Source organism: Gopherus flavomarginatus, chromosome 3, assembly GCF_025201925.1.
Source record: "Gopherus flavomarginatus isolate rGopFla2 chromosome 3, rGopFla2.mat.asm, whole genome shotgun sequence".
Taxonomy (NCBI): Eukaryota; Metazoa; Chordata; order Testudines; family Testudinidae; genus Gopherus; species Gopherus flavomarginatus.
Window position 1 is genome coordinate 283,634,275 of NC_066619.1, and position 17,893 is coordinate 283,652,167.

The 17,893-nt window shown below is 49.2% G+C and overlaps 1 protein-coding gene across 3 annotated transcripts in view; it reads left to right on the forward strand.

Annotated features, from left to right (window-relative positions):
• Nucleotides 1-17,893, forward strand: part of LOC127046400 (cytochrome P450 26B1) — a 45,893-nt gene that overhangs the window by 22,871 nt on the left and 5,129 nt on the right. For all 3 annotated transcript variants that reach the window (XM_050943392.1, XM_050943394.1, XM_050943393.1), the window contains 3 exons: nt 8,579-8,854; nt 11,159-11,314; nt 14,001-14,282. In XM_050943392.1, the coding sequence (XP_050799349.1) occupies nt 8,579-8,854; nt 11,159-11,314; nt 14,001-14,282 (714 nt within the window). The remainder of the gene's footprint in view (nt 1-8,578; nt 8,855-11,158; nt 11,315-14,000; nt 14,283-17,893) is intronic.

A 17,893-nucleotide genomic window follows, 5' to 3' on the forward strand; every position in this document is an offset into this window, starting at 1 on the left:
CCCCCCACCCCCCATCCCGGTTTTTCATATTTGCTGTCTGGTCACCCTATTGTACTGGGATAAATATGGTAATTGCCAGGGATGTGTTGGATGTAGCTCTTGGGAACTTTCCGCTCCCACTTGAAGATTCAGACAACAAAGCTGAAGGCAGGGCTGGGATGATGTCCCCCTCTCTGATGGAATCACCCTCATCTTTGAATCCTGCTAACCCATCCCTGCCTGGTACTCATAAGAGCACATTTATTCTGCCTTTAGAGTGGGCCAGATTGCATCACACAACAGCTTTTTTCCCAGGGTTGGATTCTCCTAACCTACTGCAAGGGCAATGGACAGAGGGACGCTGGCTATTATCCTTCCCAAATACACTTAATGGGATTCTCTGCCACTCCAGGCCTAGCCTGGAGACTCGGTGAGTCTCGGAAACTCACCATGGAAAAAAAAAATCAAACGATCTGTCTGGGCTGGGGGCCCCGGGCTCCTTGTTAGCTGAGCAGCAGCTCTCGACTGGGGATCAGTGTGTGAGCTAATTTAGCTTTTCCGGCCACAGGTGTCCCTGCAGCTGTATCGCCCAGCAGCCAATACCAGTGCGGGTCACTGACTTCACCAGGGATATATGTTGAAGGTTCAAGAGGGGATTAAAATAGAACCCATGTTGTTGAGCAAGGTTAGGGCCCTGGTAATATGGTGACTTATCGGACGTAGGGAAAGGCTTTGATTTCTTGGAGTTCTTGTTACACTTGCACAGCACTGGCAGGGTTAGGGGCACTTCTCGCTACATGCTGGCTCAGTAACGTGCTTTGCAGGAGACTTCAGTCTCCCATAGCCACTGAGCCAGAAGGGAGGATTAGGGGGAGGTTGGGATGTAAAACATGACAGACCGGGATTGGACAGAGATAACAGAGCTCCTCTCATCGCGTCTAATGAACATCCTTTGGATGGGTAATAGCGTTTGGTCGCTGCTGCCATGTAGTTTAAGGCTTTGTATCCTGGTCCCTGTAAGGCAGCCAGTCCCCATTTCTGACGAATGCTTGGAAAAAAAACAACCTGTTATTAGGGCCTGATCAACAGTTCGCTGAAATAGTGGAAAGACTCCCATTGGTTTGATTGGGCTTTGGAGGAAGTCTTTAGTCTTCAGAACCAAGGAAGCAGTGGGTTTTCAGGACAGCTGATCAGAAATCGGAAATGTCCATTCATTTGTTTTCATACCGAAATCGAACACCCCCTTCCCCCCAGATTTCCCGCGAAATGAAAATTCTGAAAAAAATTCAATTTGAAACTACTGAAACATTTTGTTTCATTAACTCTGAACTGTTTTGTGGCAGTTGTGTTGAAATGTTATGTTACACTATACAATATTTATATATATTTGTAATATATAGCTCTAGTATAGTATTAACATTTTAATTTTAATAGAATATCAAAGCGGAAACAAAATAAATGGAGACAAGTTGAAATGAAACAAGGAAAAGTTGGAGTGAGGCATTTAAAATTTTTCCCTCCAAAAATTTAATGACAACTGATGCATTCCATTTCCATTCCGATGACGCTGCACGTTCCGATGGAAAACTGTTCGCTCAAAATTTTTCCAACCAACTCGTGTTTCCAGTAATGGTCCTTTGAGTCTGACAGCAACCTCTTTGGCTTTGACTTGTGACTTGGGGTCTCTGCTGCAACCGGATTCACTGCTCTCTCATCCTCCACTGGGAGAAATTTCTGCATCACACAGCCCACAGGCAGGTTGTGCACAGCCCCACAGTTTGGAGAATGCTGGGCTTTGATGAGCAAACTCCATGTAGTTCAGATTCTTAGCTTCCACCTTACCAGTTCTCTCTCAAGAGGCCGTAAATCCCTCCAACAATGTATTTGCCAATTGATGACAATATGCCACTGAGGAAGATGGGAATGGGGGATGAGAAGGGCCACTCTAAAAGGCTACTAGTCAATTTCTGCATGTGGCACGTGGCATTGGTCTTGTTCACTGATATTCCGGCCAGAGGCTCTTTATCTCTTGCACAGCACCAATGGCTTTTAGAGTGCCGGAAAGGCAGTGATCAGCCCATATCTTTGCTCTGTCTGTGTGTGAGTGAAAGGAAGAAGCCCATTTACATACATTACCAAATGTAAAAATAGCAGCCGAAAAAGTATTTTTCTTTTGAACACTTTTGGCTCAGTGGCATTGTCTGTGACTGCTCAGCATCTTACTTTGTTTTCCCTTCCATTCCATAAACCCTCCTGCTCGTGAACCAGGCAGCCAGATCCAAAAATATTGGTACATAAGATTTGCAAGGCCATTGAGCTATCAAATTGGGTATCCTGCCTCTAGCTGTGGCCAAGAACGGATGCTTTGGAGGAAGGAGGACATCCATTATAATGTGGCTACAATTGGGAAGGCAGGGTTGGAGCAAATACTTGTCTAGCCCTTGACTGAGGTGAATAAACCTCTTGTGTCAAGGTTTAGAAACTGTTTGGTGTTTCCTGGGCTCATTCTGAGAGCAACGGTGGATAATTAAGTCACTGAGAGACAACCACTGCAGCCAAAGTAACCTTTGGAGCTCAACAGAGAGTGTTGTGTTAACGTGTTATTAGCTTATTCATTTTCTAGGGCTGGACCAACAACTCAGGGGATGCAGGGAATATGAACCTGTCCTAGCTGGCATCCCACTCTAAACATTGCCGAGGCGAGTTTGATGGACTCAGATCATGTCTAGGGAGCATTGAGTCCCCACTCATGGGACAGCCATGTTCCAGAGGCCTGTTCTCAAAGGGCATAGAGGCCAGTCCTCTTCCTATGGGGCTTTTCATTAACTGTCTTTGTTCACTCCTTTTTGGGGTTGAGCAGCAGGAAGAGAGCAACTCTGGGCCTAGTGTTGGTGAAATCAGGAGGCCTATTGCCACTCAGTCGCTGGTTCGAGTCCCACACAGGTCTGTAGTGACTGCCAGATGGCTGTTGAGTGGCCGAGTGGCCGATGTGAAATCAATCTCATGGATCTCAATCCGGATCGTGCTGGACAGGCATCCGTGTTGTCAAACTCTCCATCAGCATTAGCAAGAGCAGAGGTCAGGAACTGAATGGGTCATGGAGATTGAGCTTCTCTTCCATTCCGAGAGGCCAGGGTCAAGGCACACTGGAGTGGGCAGTGTGATGACAGCTGTACTGTCATGGGATAAATGAAGGGTTTCGTTCTCAGGGCCTGAAAGGAAACCATGCATGCACTAAACTTCCCCTAAACCAAACCTCTTTCAAACAAGATAACTGTCCATGAAAATACTGTGGGTAAGAGCCAAAGGGATGCTGTATACAAGTATAAAGAGATGCTGCTTCTCCTCTCTGGTGTGCCTCAGGGAATAGCTGAAATGCAATAGGTCTGTGAGGTTCACATCAGACAGGGAAGAGGCACCTCTCATTGTCGTGCGTAGCTGGAACTCTCTGTGGATCCAGGGAGCTGAGACACAGAGCAAGAATTTTCTGCCTTAGGATAACCGTAAATCCTTAAATATCCTGTTTTTGTTGCAAGAAGAGGCGGATTCGGAAGTTTCCAGACAGGGTCGGTTAATCCACATTCTGGATGGTGGGCTCTCTTTCTGATCCATGGGCGAAAGGGTGCATGCGTGTGTGCGGGGTAAGTAATTTCTTTGAGGAGTACGCATTTTTCTATCCCCTCTGACTCCAGAGTCAGCTCTTGACTAATAAGCCACAAGGATCACGGCAGACCTGTGTAGCACAAGGTAGGGGAATAAATCTGGGTCTGAAACCCAGTGACGTACATACCTCCTGACTAAGGTATGGATTCCAGGTGGGGATAGTGTGACCAGAGGTCCTGATTTTATAGGAACAGTCCTGATATTCAGGGCTTTGTCTTATATAGGCACCTGTTGGCCCCCACGCCCTGTCCCGATTTTTCACACTTACTGTCTGGTCACTCTAAGTGGAGAATTGGGCAGGGCCTGGGTGAGTTTGGAACTAGGTCCCTCTCCTATCAGCCATAGAACGCTATAGATCAGGTCAGCCCGTCCGGTTTTCCCTGGCAGTGCAGGACTGTTCCCTAAGACCATGCCTCGGGGGCATGTCTAGTCTAGCCTTAACTGACTCTGCAAAGGGGAGTTTCGCCCCTTTTCTTGGGTGACCATCCTGCAGCCTAATAAGCTCTTGCTGAAAAGGAGGTTCCTTTGCCTCATTTTCCCTTCTGTGTTTAACCTTCCCTTCCTCCCTGACTCCGTGGCCTACAAGACCAGAGCTATTCGACAAATGTTCACTAGAGGGCGCAGGGATTTTAGCCTGGAAGCAGGAAGGGATGCGTGTGCGAAGGAGAGACCTGTTGGGACTGAATCCCCCTTGCAACTGGGAAGCCGCTCCATTGCATTGGAGAGTTCTTGATGAGCTGGAAGGGGGACCAGGCCAGGCCAGGGAGGGGAATGTACAGAAGAACACGTTGGCAAGTGGGATTATTTAGTTTTGAGAGAAGAGGCTTGAGGGGGGATAGAGATGAAGTATTTTAAGGAGCCAGGGTGGTTACAGAGGTCTAAGTGGGAGCTGTTTGAGGTGTAAGTGTAAATACTGAGGCGAGCCCATGATAAATCTCAGTGCAAGCGAATCCTGATATACCCTGAGTAAGGGAGTGGCTGGGCCGGCCAGCCAAACTTCCTTGGAGCTAGGAGGTGCTGGGTACGGACCATCTTGCACAACAGGGAACAAACCCTCGTTGGCAGCAAGATGGGCTAGACAAGACTCAGTGGGTCTATCCTGGCTCTAGCTGCTGGGAGACAAAGAGGTGACGTACGTAAGAAGAGAGCGGTAGGCAGGGGAGGTGGGCTTACAGTTCTGACAATGGAGCAACTCTGAGTGTCAGCGTAGCCACCTACCTTCTCCTCAGAGTTGGGAAGGGATCTCTAGACTAACCCGCCCCATCTCTTTGGCAGGTGATGGGTGTCGGGGTGTTCGTGCGGGGGTGGAGTGTATTTTTTGGTTTTTTTTTTTTTTTTTTTTTTTTTTTTTTTGCATTTTCTGGCACAAATCGCTTTTAGAGCCCCAGGAATTTGCACAACTCTTGGGGCCCAATGACGACATCAGTCCCTCTTCTCCAGGCACTTGGGGCTGTGCTGTGGAAGCAGAGGATCCCACAGCTGCCTCTCGCCAGGTTACCTTCCTCTAAAGTAGCTGGCGCTGGCCACTGTCAGAGACGGGATACTGGGCTAGATGGATCTTGAGGCTGAGCCAGTCTGGCCATCCCTATGTTCCTGCATTCACACCTCCCCTATTGCCCAGTGTGCTTTCGGGTCTGGGGGTCCCCTCCCCTGCACCAGGCATCCAGTTATACCTAGCTTGCTTCTTATACAGACAGACATCACTGGGGCACTGGAGAGAACGCCTTGCATATTGGCTGCTTAGTGAGTTACCATGACCGTAGCTGTTGGTGGTGGTGGTGGGGGTATTGTGTATGCAAGAGAATAGGTATGGCATCAACAGTGGTTGAGCTAGCTTCCCTCATCCACTACCCTACCAATGTGCCTCAAACCTGCCCTGTAGGTGTGCGGGGAGTTGTCTATAATCCATTGGTCTGGTTGCCAGGGTGGCTAACGAAGGTGCCAGTGAGTCTGCCGGGGGGAGCAGTTTGTTTTTGTGCTGAGCCCTATCTTATGGTACACGGGCCACAGACCAATGGAACAAGGGAAGGACTCCCAGCGGTGTCGCTCTGTGTCGCTAGCCAGCCTGCCGACGGAGGTGAAATAGAAGGGATCCCTTGAGGGGCTAGGGTTTGAAAAGTAGGACAGGGGAGCTATACAAATAGCCGTCTTCCGCAATAGTGCTGAGCGCTCTGGATGGCATTCTTCACCTTCAAAGGGACAATAACCCTTCCACCGTGCCGCACAACCACGATCACGTGCAGCTTCATGATGGCTCCCTGGGTAGAACTGGGGGCTCCTGCTCCAAAGCACATGCTCCCTGCAGGAGCATCATGCACCCACAGGCACAGTAAGGGGACTATGGACACAGCTCAGCAGTCCTGATTCCACCCAGGAAAGGGCAGTGGTGTGCAGTAACACACACACACTGTTGTGGTTTATTGCTTGCACACCAGCTGAGATCAGAGTTCCATTGTGCTGGGGGCTGCACAGAGACAAGGTAAGAGCCAGTCCCTGCTTTGAAGAGGTTAAAATCTAAACAGGCAAAACAGGAGAAAAAGGTAGTAGGAAGGAAATGTCATTATCCCCATTTTATAGATGGGGAATGGAGGCACAGAGAGATGAAGTGACTTGCTCACGGTCACACAAGAAGTCTGTGGGGGAGCAGGGACTTGAACCCAGGTGTCTGGAGCCTGAACCCCAGCTCATTCAATGCTGTATCAGTCCCGTGTTTCAGATGGGGAAAACTGAGGCACAGGGAAGGCTAAATGTTTTGTCCAAGCTCTCGTAAAGCATCAGTGTCAGAACCAGGACCAGAACTCCCAGGGGCTGATTCTAGGGGAGTTGCTTGTATGCAACAGCTGGACATTTGGGTTCAGGAGTTCCTGATGCCCAGGCTTGTGCTGCTGGGCCATATCCCGCTTTACCAAATCTCATCTCTCTCAACACAACATCACGGAGAGCCAAGATCGCTTGAGCTTCTTTCAAGAGAAGGAGCCTGGGGGTTGAACTTTGGCATCTGCCTGGCCACCCTTGTCACTGGTTCTTCTCCCTGGGGGTTCCTTAGGCACCTCTAGCAATTTGTCTGCGGTACCAGGCGGAGACAGCAGAAATACACCCCTCTTTCCCTTTCTGCATTATGGTGGCAGAGGTTTCCACCGCGCAGTAGCGCCTGGGCTCCGGGTGCCAACAATCACTAAGAGCCGCCAACATTTCTGCACCTGGCGCCGTATCAAAGCCCGATGGCCCGGTCACGGCCACCAGGGAAGTGTCTCTTTTCCAGCTACTGGAACCAGCCTACGCTTGTTTATTTCTTTCTCCTCCCTGCTTGCCCTGGCCCAGGTGGATCTTGGAGGAGCATGAACAGGGGGAGGCCTCGTCTTCGTTCGGTGCAGCCCGGGCATTTGGGGATCTCGGGGGTGTGGGAGGGGGAGCTTGGCAGCGGAGCTTGGCGGGGCTGCAGTGTTGTCAGGTTTACTAGCTATGGTTTTTAGAAATGTCTCTTACCCACCCACACACGTCTCTTTCCAGGGCTTAAAAATAGACTAAGCCAAAGCGCCATGGGCCAGGCAGGCTCCGCGCTCCAGAAAGCAGGACAAGATCAATCCATTTCTCTTGCCCTTTTCGGCTCTTTCTCATCCCCCCTTCTGCTTTTCCTTGTCTCCTGCCAGCTCTTGGCTGGAGAATTTTTTTTATTAACAGCCACAAAGCCTGCCGGCCCCGGGGGCTCTTCCTTCGCTCCTAGGGAAAAGCCCCTCCTGTCGCCCAGCGCGCCGCGTGAAGGTCAGTACGTGTAGGGACTGGAGCACTTTATGAACCAGCGATTGTTGAGTCTCCAGGGCCAGGCTTTAAAGGGCCAGGGGTGTTATTTCACCAAACAAACTCCAGCGAGCGACGCCGAGCATTAGCAATGCAGGGTCACGGCCAGGAAAATGTTACCTTTCCCTTCCAGTGCTGACTGTGGGGGAAATTCTCACATTTACAGCTTGAAAGGTTACGTTCTTGGAGGGGCTTTGGCTGGGGGTTTTCTTTTTATTAATTTGATAAAATGGGGCCCCGCCCCTCCCTCCCAGCAAGCCCAAGCCTCCTCAAGCAGGAGCTGGAGGAGGTTGCGCCGTCTCGTCTGACCTTTACCTTGGCGCGCGCTTCCCTCTATGGGGGCTTGATTTGATTTTGTTTTCTCGGTTCCTGGAGGCCCGGAGCGTGGCAGCGTGGGTGAGAGTTAATAAAAAGTAAACAAACAGCGCTTTTCCACCCATGCATTCTGGGCTACGGGGCGGGGAGGTCAGAATGAAAGCGTGTGCTGTGGAGTTAGCCAACTGGGATTATAGCGGAGGGGAAGGGATGCGGGGAGAGAGCAGAGAACATTCCTTGCATTGCTGGGGTCCTCGCACAATAATACAGGGCCTGTAGCAGAAGGGGGAGCTGGGTCTGTCCACTCCAAAGCCGACTCAATCGCAGAGTTTAGAAGAATGCTGTCTGTTGACATAGACTTTCCTCTCTCTCTCTCTCTCTCTCTCTTTCTCTCACTGCTTTGTTATTGTAGGGTTGCTCACATGCTGCTTTGTTATTGTTGGGTCACTGCTGAGCACTGGGGCTTGACATACTAGATGGTGGTTGTAGGATTGCCCATGTGCTGGCTTATTGTTGGAGGGTCTTTGGCAAGCTTTGGAATTGGACACTGGACTGAGTTGTCTTCCTGGCTCTGCCACTGATCTACTCAGCGACCCTGGGGAAGTCATTTTCCCTCCTACCCTTTGCTGTCTTGCTTATTTAAACGGTGAGCATTCTGGGGCAGGGATCTTGTATTCCTGCTTGTCTGCACACAAATAGCATAATGGGCTCCTTGCTCTCCACTGGTGCCCTTAGACACCATTTAATGCAAGCAATACTTGTCTGTTAGGGAAGGCTGGAAGACCTTGGGTTCATCTCTATCTATGTATGGTTTGTACTGCAGGTATTCTCCAAAATCTTCAGCCATGAAGCCCTGGAGAGTTACCTCCCAAAGATCCAGCTGGTGATCCAGGACACGCTCCGGATGTGGAGCAGCACCCCGGAGCCTATCAACGTCTATTACGAGGCGCAGAAGCTCACCTTCCGCATGGCCATCCGGGTCCTGCTGGGCTTCTGCATCTCTGATGAGGAGCTCACCCGTCTCTTCGAGGTCTACCAGCAGTTTGTGGAGAACGTCTTCTCGCTGCCCGTGGATCTGCCCTTCAGTGGCTACAGGAGGGTAAGAGGCTCCTCTAGCACCACGTATGGTCATGACATTGAGCTAGTGACACTGAGCATAGCTTGGAAGGATGATCTAGTGGATCTGGCACTGAACTGGTACTCAGGAGACCTGAGTTGAATTCCTGGCTCTGCCACAGGCTTCCTATGTGACCTTGGGCAAGTCACTGTGCCTCAGTTCCCCATCTCTGTGTGCCTCAGCCCCCTGTCACACAGAGATGTCAAGAATAAAATCTATTAATGATTGGGAGGTGCTCAGATACTGCAGTGATGAGGGCCACACTTAGATGATGGAGGTGGGAAGGAACCAGAAATTTCTGGCCTTGAAGGAGAAGGCAGTGAGGTCCAGTGGACAGGGGCCTGAGATCCTGTGCTTGGCGTTCCTTGTTAATCCATACATTATGCTAGCGCCTAGGAATGCCAATCAAGGTTCCCTTGTGCTAGGAGCTGTACAGCTCAATATAAAGGAGGATAAGGTGGTGGCTTTCTGGTTATTTTGGTGTGTGACTTTGCCATTATTGCCCGAGTGCTTGTCCTTTGACCTCGGTCTGCCCCGCCTTTTCCCCTGTGGAAAAGGGACAGAACGGCCTTTTCCTAATTTCTAGCTTCTTCTCAGTCTTTGAATGAAACACTGAGGGGAAAAAAATCAGTTTTCATACACTAAAGCCCAAAAAATTTAGAAAGAAATGAAAATTCTTCATTTCTCTCAGAATTTGTTGCAATATTTCTCATTTTCTGACCTGCCCTGAAGTTGGGGATACAGATGTCAACCTGCCTTTTAAAGCACTTTTCAGATGCTCTGCAGACAAGCACTAGATAAGAGCACAGTGTCATTACAAAGCTGAGACTTTTTTAGTGAGAGAGCTAGTTTGGGAATTCGATTGGGTTCTTGGGAAGAGAACTCCATCAGAGGAATTGGATACATTCCTTTGAGTAAAGTTTCCTAAAGATTTGTGGGACAAGGAGTGGGGAGAGAGGGGGGGCAAAAATTGTGGATATTTGTTGTGGCTATCACTTTAAAACACGACATTCATAGGGTGGTGCCAATTAGACTTTTGTGGAATCTTGCATACTTGAGGCCTTTGTCTGCACTGGGGTGAATCTGGAGCTGGCCACTCACGTCAAAGAGATTTTGCCAAGGACTGATTTTTCTAGGATTTCAACCCCGCAAGCAACTTCCAACAGCTGTCTTTTAAAAAAAACAAAACAAATTAACCTTCGTCAGATTCCTCCCTGCACCTCCCCAAATGCAAGATCCAGCCCTGCAAAAGTGGCAGGTTTTCTCTATCTAGCGATGCTGCGGCATTGAAGTCTGACATTTCATTGGAATCATGATAACTAAGGCACTTATAGGTGAGGTTAAAAGAAACAGTCCCAGTATTTTTTTAAGACTCTCTAGCATTCCCCAAATAGCTAGCTTGTGTGTCATGTGGCGCAGTCAGAGCTCAGGCTGGTTTATGGGGGTAGGATAAGGATTTGATTGGCATAACCTTGTCTGCAGTAGAGAACTGTATTGTTCTAAGAGCTGTTTGTTCCTTCCAGCATGCTTGTAAAGCAGTTTGTTTCCATGCATACAAGTGGTTTGAACTGGGTACGTACATGCCCAGTTCTTGTCTGCAACAGGGTACCTCTATGCCAAATATAGGCCTTCTTTCAACAGATCCTGCCCCTAGATAGGAACAAAGTGGATACAAGTCATGGACCTAGTCTGACCTCTTGCATAGCACAGGCTATAGGGTTTCCATGAATTCATTCCTGTTTGAATTAGCACATAGGTCACTGGTGGAACAGCACAAATGGTTCCAGAATACACCTCTTGCTATGTCCCGATGCACTGTTGGCCTTTAGAAGTCTCCCAGAAGCCACACTGGCAGTAGATCCCCAGCAGAATTTACAGCTCAGTTCTAGCATGGAACAGGGACGTACCTGGCAGTGGTTCTCGGACCAGGTTAGCCTGGCTAACGTGGGCACGATAAGCCATTTGTGTTTGCATTGGTTCTAGCCCACTGGGCCAGCTGCCAATAGTCCAGTTTCTAGCACTGACGCTGCCCATGAGTTTGGAATGACCCACACAGCTTCCATCCGTGGTAAGTAACCCAGCCATTCCCAGATTTTTGTCAGTAAAGGTTTTCTGTCCTACTGTCCATCTATAGTTCTCCCTCTGGTGACTGACTAATTGTGGGCCAATTAAACACTCATTTAGCCTTCACACTGACTCCTCGGGGAGCCCCAGACCTGAGGAACTGTTGAGATGCCGGGGCTGCTGAGTGGCTATTTCATGGACCGACGGCTTGCTGTTTTGCAGGGGATCCGAGCTCGGGAGACTTTGCAGAAGGGGCTGGAGAAAGCCATTCGGGAGAAGCTGCAGAACACGCAGGGCAAGGACTATTCCGATGCCCTGGACATCCTGATAGAAAGCGGCAAGGAGCATGGCAAAGAGCTGACCATGCAGGAGCTGAAGGTAAGAGCAGGGTCTTGTGCATCCCCTGGGGAAGCTCAACCTTGGGTCAATTCCTCCCTTAAGTCACCATTGGTTAGGGTCGGTTTCCTCCTTCACTCTCCCCAGTGTCCCATGGCTGTGCCCATCCCACCCACACCATGTGACTGGCGGGTAGTTTGTGCTCAAGAACAGCACCAGCTGGGATCACTGAGGGGCAGAATGGCAGGGAAGGAAAGGCAGCAGCAGAGCTGTGTGGAGGCTCAGGGCTGGATTAATGACGGGTGCTGAAGGGCTGGGTTGAGGGGCCTTGGCAGAGCTGGGGTGAAAACCCCAGGGGCTGGAATAGCAGGGATGTATTAGCAAAGCCATCTGCAAGCACTTGCACAGCACCTGCTTGGACTCTGTGTGGATCAAACCCAATGCCAGCAGACCGTTCTTTTCCCTAAGAGCCACATTTGTGTGCAGATCCTGGCCAGGCTTTGGGGAAGATCATTTCTGGGGAATATTATTATTACAGAGTGGCACTCTTTCTTTTCCAGCATTTAACGAACATTAATTCATCCTCACAGTGCCACTGTGAGGCTGATCAGGGTTATTATCCTCAATTGTACAGGTGGGGAAACTGAGGCACTGAGAAGGAAGAGCGTCTGTGTCTGGCCCAAGATTAGAACTTGGGCATTCTTGGTGCCTAGGCCTGTGCTTGGACCACTAGCCTCACCCTTCACTTAGTTAATGACTGCCCAGGGTCCGTAAGCTACATCATAGGCCATCAGCTCCTTCAAGCCCATTGTTAACCCCCAGGAATGCCCTGCAGCGTGGCTATTTATTTCTGTTTGACTGAACGTTGGCTCAAAACCAGTAATTAGCTATAAACTGCAGGGCGGGCCATGTGGAGAGGGAAAGGAAAGAAATGCCACTGGAGAATCTTGGGGGTCCTTTCTGCTTCCCGTGACACGTAAATGAACTGAACGGGGATATTTTTGGCCAGGCAGCACATCATGTGGGGAACCCTCTGCTCCCTTTGGCATGAAGTTTGTCCTTTTCCCTGAGTGAGTGCTCAATCTGTGGGGGAGGGAGGTAAAGACCACATGAGAAAGAAGAACCCTAAGTAAGACAATGCTGGACAGGAGTGCTTTAGGGGTGGCAGTTCTTTGAAAACCTCCAGAGCCATCAGCCCACCGTCCAGCTGCAGCTGGCACGGAAAGGCTGCATACAGACTGGAATGCTTCGCAAGGGGACAGAGGCTTTGATACCATGAGCACCAGTGCAAACCCATCCCAGGCCCTTGTTAGCAGTCTCAGGAGACAGGCCTAGGAGACCCAGGCTGCTCTCCAGGGGGTGGCACTGCGCAGGTCAGACATGGTGTAGAGCTTATTCATGGTGTAGATGGGTGTAAATCAGGAATCACTCCAGTGAAGTCAATGGGCTGACCCTGGCATAAGGGAGATCAGCGTCAGGCACTCTGTGTGCGTGACAGGCATGCCTGAGGGATATTGTTTGTTCCTTTTTCTCTGGGGACAGATAGATAAGGGTGTGTTCATATGCTGGTAAGTGCCAAGGACCCCCCCCCCCCGAAGCTGCACTGCTATCTGTGCGGGGAGGGGCTGCATGTATTCTCTTGCAGCTGGGGAAGGAGGAAGCCAGCATCAGCCCCGACATGAGCTGTTGTTTTTCTTTTCCAAAATGGACTTTGCAAAGTTCCATCAGGGAGAAGGCCGGGCTGGGCCTGAGTCCCTTTCCAAAGCAGAGAGGGAATGTCTCCCTCCAGCTTAGTCAGCGGCTGGGAAAGAATCCCTGAAAGCTTAAGTGACTTGAGCAGGACTGAGCGACTGGTGAACGTGCTGTTCCTGAGTTGTCCTGTCTTGGCAGGAGGGGTGGGGAAGGTCCTTTTGCGAGCTGGGGTGGCAGCTTGCAGGAGGAGCTGGGACGTTGCTCGACCGGGGGATTGGAAACGCAGCCAAGCCCATTACGTCGTGTGACGGGGAAGGAAGAAATGATCCGCCTCAGGCTGCTGCTGGCTGCCTCGTCCTCTCAGCTTGGCTGCCACACTAACGGCTTGGGCTGGGGATCCAGGCTCTGCTGCCGCCCACAGCTCGTGGCTCTGTACAAGCTCCCAGTGGCCCTCAGCCGCCTCTCGTCTTGATGATGGTGTTTTTTTTTTCCATTGTGTGGCCTTCCTCTGGGGAGGATGAATTATAACGTTCATGGAAGCGGGAGACTGAGCCAGGCACAGTGAGAACTAGTTTTGTTGCGGTTTATTGGTAAACCCCTGTAGCAACTAGAAGTCCTCATCAGGGATCTGGGCCCCACTGTGCGAGGCTCTGTACACGCGCCCTGGAGAGAAGATCCCTGCCCTTAAGGGCGTACAAGCTAAGTACTGCGGGAGCTTCCTCCAACGCCCCGCAGTTCTGCTCTGCGGCACCTCCCATGGGTTACCCCGTTGACGTGCAGCAGCCCTGAGGAAAGCTTTCCTGTTGCGCCAAATTGTATGTTGCAAATAAAATCTCTTTGGGTACCAGGCTAGGCTAAACCAAAGTCCTTCCAGCTGTGCCAGGTTCTAGCTTCTGCTAGTGGACTGCTGGGGCATGAACCCATCTTAGCATGTGCCCCATATGAAGCACATACTGCAGCAGCGTGATGCATGGGGCTGGGTACCTGAGGCTGTGACCTTCCCAGTGTGTAATCCAGGGTTCCTTCTGGCCTTCAGGATGGCACCTTGGAGCTGATCTTTGCTGCCTATGCTACCACGGCCAGCGCCAGCACCTCTCTGATCATGCAGCTCCTGAAGCACCCCAGGGTTCTGGAGAAGCTTCGTGAAGAGCTCCGTAGCAAGGGCATCCTGCACAACGGCTGCATCTGCGAGGGCTCCCTCCGGCTGGACACTATCAGCAGTCTCCACTACCTGGACTGTGTGATCAAGGAGGTGCTACGTCTCTTCACCCCCATCTCCGGTGGGTACAGGACGGTGCTGCAGACCTTCGAGCTGGACGTGAGTACAACAGCCCAAGAGTTTTGATGTGTCTCATGCACCTTCTCCCCCGAAAAGGGGCATCAGAGTATTTTATAGAGAAGCAGGCAGGAATCTCTGCACCTTCCGACTGGAATACAGCCACCTCTGGGGTGGAACCTGGCAGGTTTTATAACCGTGTAGGCCAATGTTACACAAGTGCAGGACAGGGGGCAAGATGTGTTAGATCCATTTTAAAGTATGGGGGAAGGGGTGTTAGGGAATAGGATATTTCTCCCAAGTGTTCTGACACTGGAGGTTGGCCGGATCTTGACGTGAGCATAAGCACTAGGGCCTGGGTTTACATTTCAGCAGAAATGCAAGACCGCCTCTCCAACGGCACAGCACTACACAGGGGCATGGGCTGAGTACAGACTCAGAAAGAACTTAGGACTGGAAGGGACCTCCTGGATCACTGAGTCCAGTTGCTGCCATCGCAGGTCACCCCGTCATATCATCCCGTTCATATTAAACTTCTCAAGCTCCATCTTCAAACCAGTTTGGTTGTTTGCCCCTTGCCCCTGTTCTTATTCTGAGGCTGTTCCAGAACCTCCCTCCTCTGATGGTTAGAAAGCTTCTTCGCATTTCCAGCCTCAGTTTACTCCTGGCCAGTTTATGCTCCTTTGCTCTTGTGCCAACCTTGTCCTTTATTTTAAATAGCTCGTCACCCTCCTGGGTGTTTGCTGATGTCCTTAGAGAGAGCAATCAGATCCCCTCTCGGCCCAAATAAGCCCAGCTCTTTTAGTCTCATCTTGAAAGACAGGCTCTCCAGTCCCTTGATCGTCCTAGTAGCCCTTCTGTGCACCTCTTCCACTTCAAATTCCTCTTTCTTGAAGATGAGTGACCAGAACTGTGCACCATATTTCAGATGGTGTCTTACCAGTGCCTTGTTCAGTGGCATAAATACCTTGCCTGATGCATCCTAGGATCACATCTGTGGGGTTTTTTTTGTTTATAGTTTCATCACATTGGTGAGTCATAGTCATCCTGTGATCGACTAGTACACCCAGATCTTTCTCCTCCTCTGTCGTTTCCAACTGATGAACTGCCAGGTTATAGCGGAAATTCTTGTTATTAGAGGACCACTTTCTGCTGACTCGCCTATGCTTGTATCACCCTGACTTTTTCCCCTTAGAGGTGTCTTATCCAATGACAGTTCTGGCTCAGACCTGCTTAGCTCATGAAATCAGACCAGATCTCACTCTTGTGCTGCTGAAGTTGCAGTCTAGTGGATTCGCAACATTAACCCACAGAGGCTGCTGAGTCATCCAGGTAGAATGCCCTTACTGTGCAAGAACATCCGAACAGTCCATTGATCAATGGAACATTACAAGATGTACCATGTGCTACAATCAATGACAATGTATATGTAGGGGATATAATCTGTCTAAGAAACTTAAATGTAAGTGAAAGGTTCTACCACATACAAAACTTCTGAAAGCTGGAAACTGATATATAGATGTTGTATTTATTCTGCAACCAGGCCTGTAGGGATGTAGAACTATCCACCTGCCAATTTGCGTGCTTATCAGTGAACCTGTCTGAATGTTGAGGCATAACTCAAAAATGGTTGAACAGATTTCGCTCAAACTTCCAAACAAAGGGACCTAGAAACTACTTTACTTGACCAGATACACCACAGGTCTGATTTCATAAATCTCCTTCCAAGCTAGTTCTTCCCTTTGTCACATCCAATCTAAATGAGAGGGTGTCTCAGCATGCTCTGCAAGGCACATGAGCTGTGCTTGGTACAGCTCCCATCAGAGTCACTGGGGAATCTTGCATGTAGAAGGCTACCTGTACTGGACATGTCAAGGAAAGGTGCCATGTAATAGTCAATTGTAGAATAATCTGCCTGTTGGGGAAGCTTAAAAAAAGTCAGTTGTGGGTTGAGATCAAACATGGACAATTCCACACACCCCCCAAGAAGAATTTTTCAGAAAATTATAAGGAAGTGAAAATTGGGTGGAAGAGTTTTATATAGAAAGTTCCCCCATAACCAGAACTATTCGGCCAATATGGTAGTATAATAATGCATTCCCAGCAGTGGAGGTCATAGAGACACAATATATCTATCTTGGGGTTTTATACTGCCACCTATCACCGTAGCATCTGAGCATCTTCCACATAAAATCAATAGCAATAGTGAATTCCCCAGTGGACTTTATGGAGTCTCTGCCTCTTCTCCCTTTTCAGAATCAAAGCTTTGGTTGGGGTAGTTTTTTGGTGAGCGGGTAGGGGTTTGGAGTAGAAGGGGTGTTCGTACTGTGAATCTGACCTGTGGTAAAAGGCTCTCTCAAAGAGGAAAGTTTTTGCAATATATGAAAACTCCTTTTTAGGAGGAGATCAGATGACCTCATTCATGCAAAAAAGCATTTTCCCAATTGCACACAGGACATTTGTGTTTGTCTACACCAGGGGTCGGCAACCTTTCAGAAGTGGTGTGCTGAATCTTCATTTATTCACTCTGATTTAAGGTTTTGCGTGCCAGTAATACATTTTAACATTTTTAGAAGTTCTCTTTCTATAAGTCTATAATATATAACTAAGCTATTGTTGTATGTAAAGTAAATAAGGTATTTAAAATGTTGAAGAAGCTTCATTTAAAATTAAATTAAAATGCAGAGCCCCCTGGACCGGTGGCCAGGACCGGGGCAGTGTGAGTGCCACTGAAAATCAGCTCGTGTGCTGCCTTTGGCATGTGTGCCATAGGTTGCCTACCCCGGTCTACACGTTCACGCATGTTACTGGGCTGACTTGTGCAGCATGATATTACAGGGGTTGCACACAATAGCACAACTCTTGGGTGTGACTTGCAAGCCACTTAGCAATTTAGGCAGGATCTGGCCCGCAAAGAGGACAAATTAAAGTCATACTGCTGGCAGATCGGTGCAATTACTCTGGATTTACATTGGTGGAACTGAGATCAGAATCTCGCCCATCATTTGGCACCAGAACTTTCAGGCAATCAAGGGGGAGAAAAGTTTGATATTCTAAAAGAGAAACATGTGGCGATCTCTGAAGCCAGAGATTGGGGTGTGACGGGGGAAAGGGGCAGAGGGCAGTTACAAATTTTTGGATGATAGGGATATTACTCATCATAATGGATGGAATTTTGTGCTAGCAAAAGAAAATCTTGAGACCTGTCAGTCACAGTAAACCCTGCTAACAGCATGATTTGAGGTTGAAACCTTTTCAAGTAAACGGGATGATAAATCACCCTTTTTTTGCTCATCAGTACATTCTTTGCATACCCATGCACTCACTCACACATTATGGGTGTGTGAAACTACATGTGTATGTGAATAGGTGATGCTGTGGACTACTATACAGCTTATCTGGACACTGGTTTGGGGCGCTCTGAATAATGTGAGGGATAACAGCAGAGATGGGAGAAAAGTTTTCCCCTTTGCCATATGGTGTGGTAGATGGTGATGTCTGTTTCACCAGTTAAATCTAAAGCTTATGGAGTTACTCCAGATTTAATAAAAGAGGAACAATGATTAAAGGAATGGCAGTGATTTAAATCTAGCTAGTTTTCAAAAATGAGTTAGAAGTAGTTCTATGTTCTACAGTTGCCTCAGCCGCCCTCT